At 46.5% G+C, this 1,078-nt stretch overlaps 1 protein-coding gene across 1 annotated transcript in view; it reads left to right on the top strand.

Annotated features, from left to right (window-relative positions):
- The window catches only part of TRRAP (transformation/transcription domain-associated protein), a 91,628-nt gene that overhangs the window by 67,869 nt on the left and 22,681 nt on the right, over positions 1-1,078 (top strand). The window contains exon 60 of the mRNA XM_010845741.1: positions 925-1,076. Coding sequence (XP_010844043.1) covers positions 925-1,076 — 152 coding nt within the window. The remainder of the gene's footprint in view (positions 1-924; positions 1,077-1,078) is intronic.

The raw sequence follows: 1,078 nt of genomic DNA, 5'->3' as shown, positions 1-1,078 counted from the left end.
TGCTCTTGCCGTCTCCGGACTGAGAGCCACGCGGCTCTGATGTGTCATTTCCGTTGTCACTTCCAGAGGTGCTTCCGAATGAATGTCTAACTGATCTTGTTACAGCAAGTCCTGTAAAATTTTTTCAAGAATATCTGTGTTCTTTCATCTTCTTATATACAAAGAGGTTATTTTTGAAAAGACTTTTTTTATTTACAGTTTTAAAATGCTGATAAGATGCGATGAGTTCTGACACCTTCTTTAGAAGGTGCTGAGCACACGCAGGGGCTTTCCAGGCACTTGTGGGGCCTCCGCCTGGGCTGAGGGGCAGACGTGATGCTGGGCTCCGTCTGCTCATCAGGAGAACTGATAATCAGGACACGAGAGAGATCTGGGGAACATTTTGCAGTGGATAATAAATGTGGACTTAAGTGACCATAAAGTTTGTGAATGTTCACCATATTCTTAGAAACCTGAATCGCTGTCTTCTGCTTCTGTATGTAATGTGGAGCAAGTTAGATTGATTTCTCAGGATAACAGTGTGAGTTGGAGACAATTCAGATTTATACGGATACTTACCAGAGTGGAGATGAGCACTTATTTAAGCCTTTTGAAGTTCCCTGGCCGACTTTGAAGGTTTTTCGCCTGGTGTATCATAACAGAGTCTTATCAGTTTCCCCTTTTTGGAACTAAAAGTCATCTTAAAGCAAGGAGCCGGTGGCAAGGCTTTGTAGCCAGAGAGATTGGCCGCACTTTGGTATTTGGAAAAGGAGAGTGTTCAGAAAAATATCTAATGCATTCTCTCTCCAGAGAAAACGAGTGTCTGTTTGTAGCTTAATTGCTCTTTACTGCTTTGCATAACTGGCTACCAAAAAGTTTGCTTTTTGACTCTGCGCTGAGAGGAAGTATACCCACTGCCTCCGTGTGATGCTCTTCCCCACCCAGGTAGAGGTGAGCTGTCCGAAGGAGATGGCCTGGAAGGTCAACATGTACCGCGGGTACCTGGCTATCTGCCACCCCGAGGAGCAGCAGCTGAGCTTCATCGAGCGCCTGGTGGAGATGGCCAGCAGCCTGGCCATCCGCGAGTGGCGGCGGCTGC

The sequence above is a fragment of the Bison bison genome, unplaced genomic scaffold, assembly GCF_000754665.1.
Source record: "Bison bison bison isolate TAMUID 2011002044 unplaced genomic scaffold, Bison_UMD1.0 scf7180017864223, whole genome shotgun sequence".
Lineage (NCBI taxonomy): Eukaryota > Metazoa > Chordata > Mammalia > Artiodactyla > Bovidae > Bison > Bison bison.
This window is presented reverse-complemented; position numbering and strand designations above follow the sequence as displayed.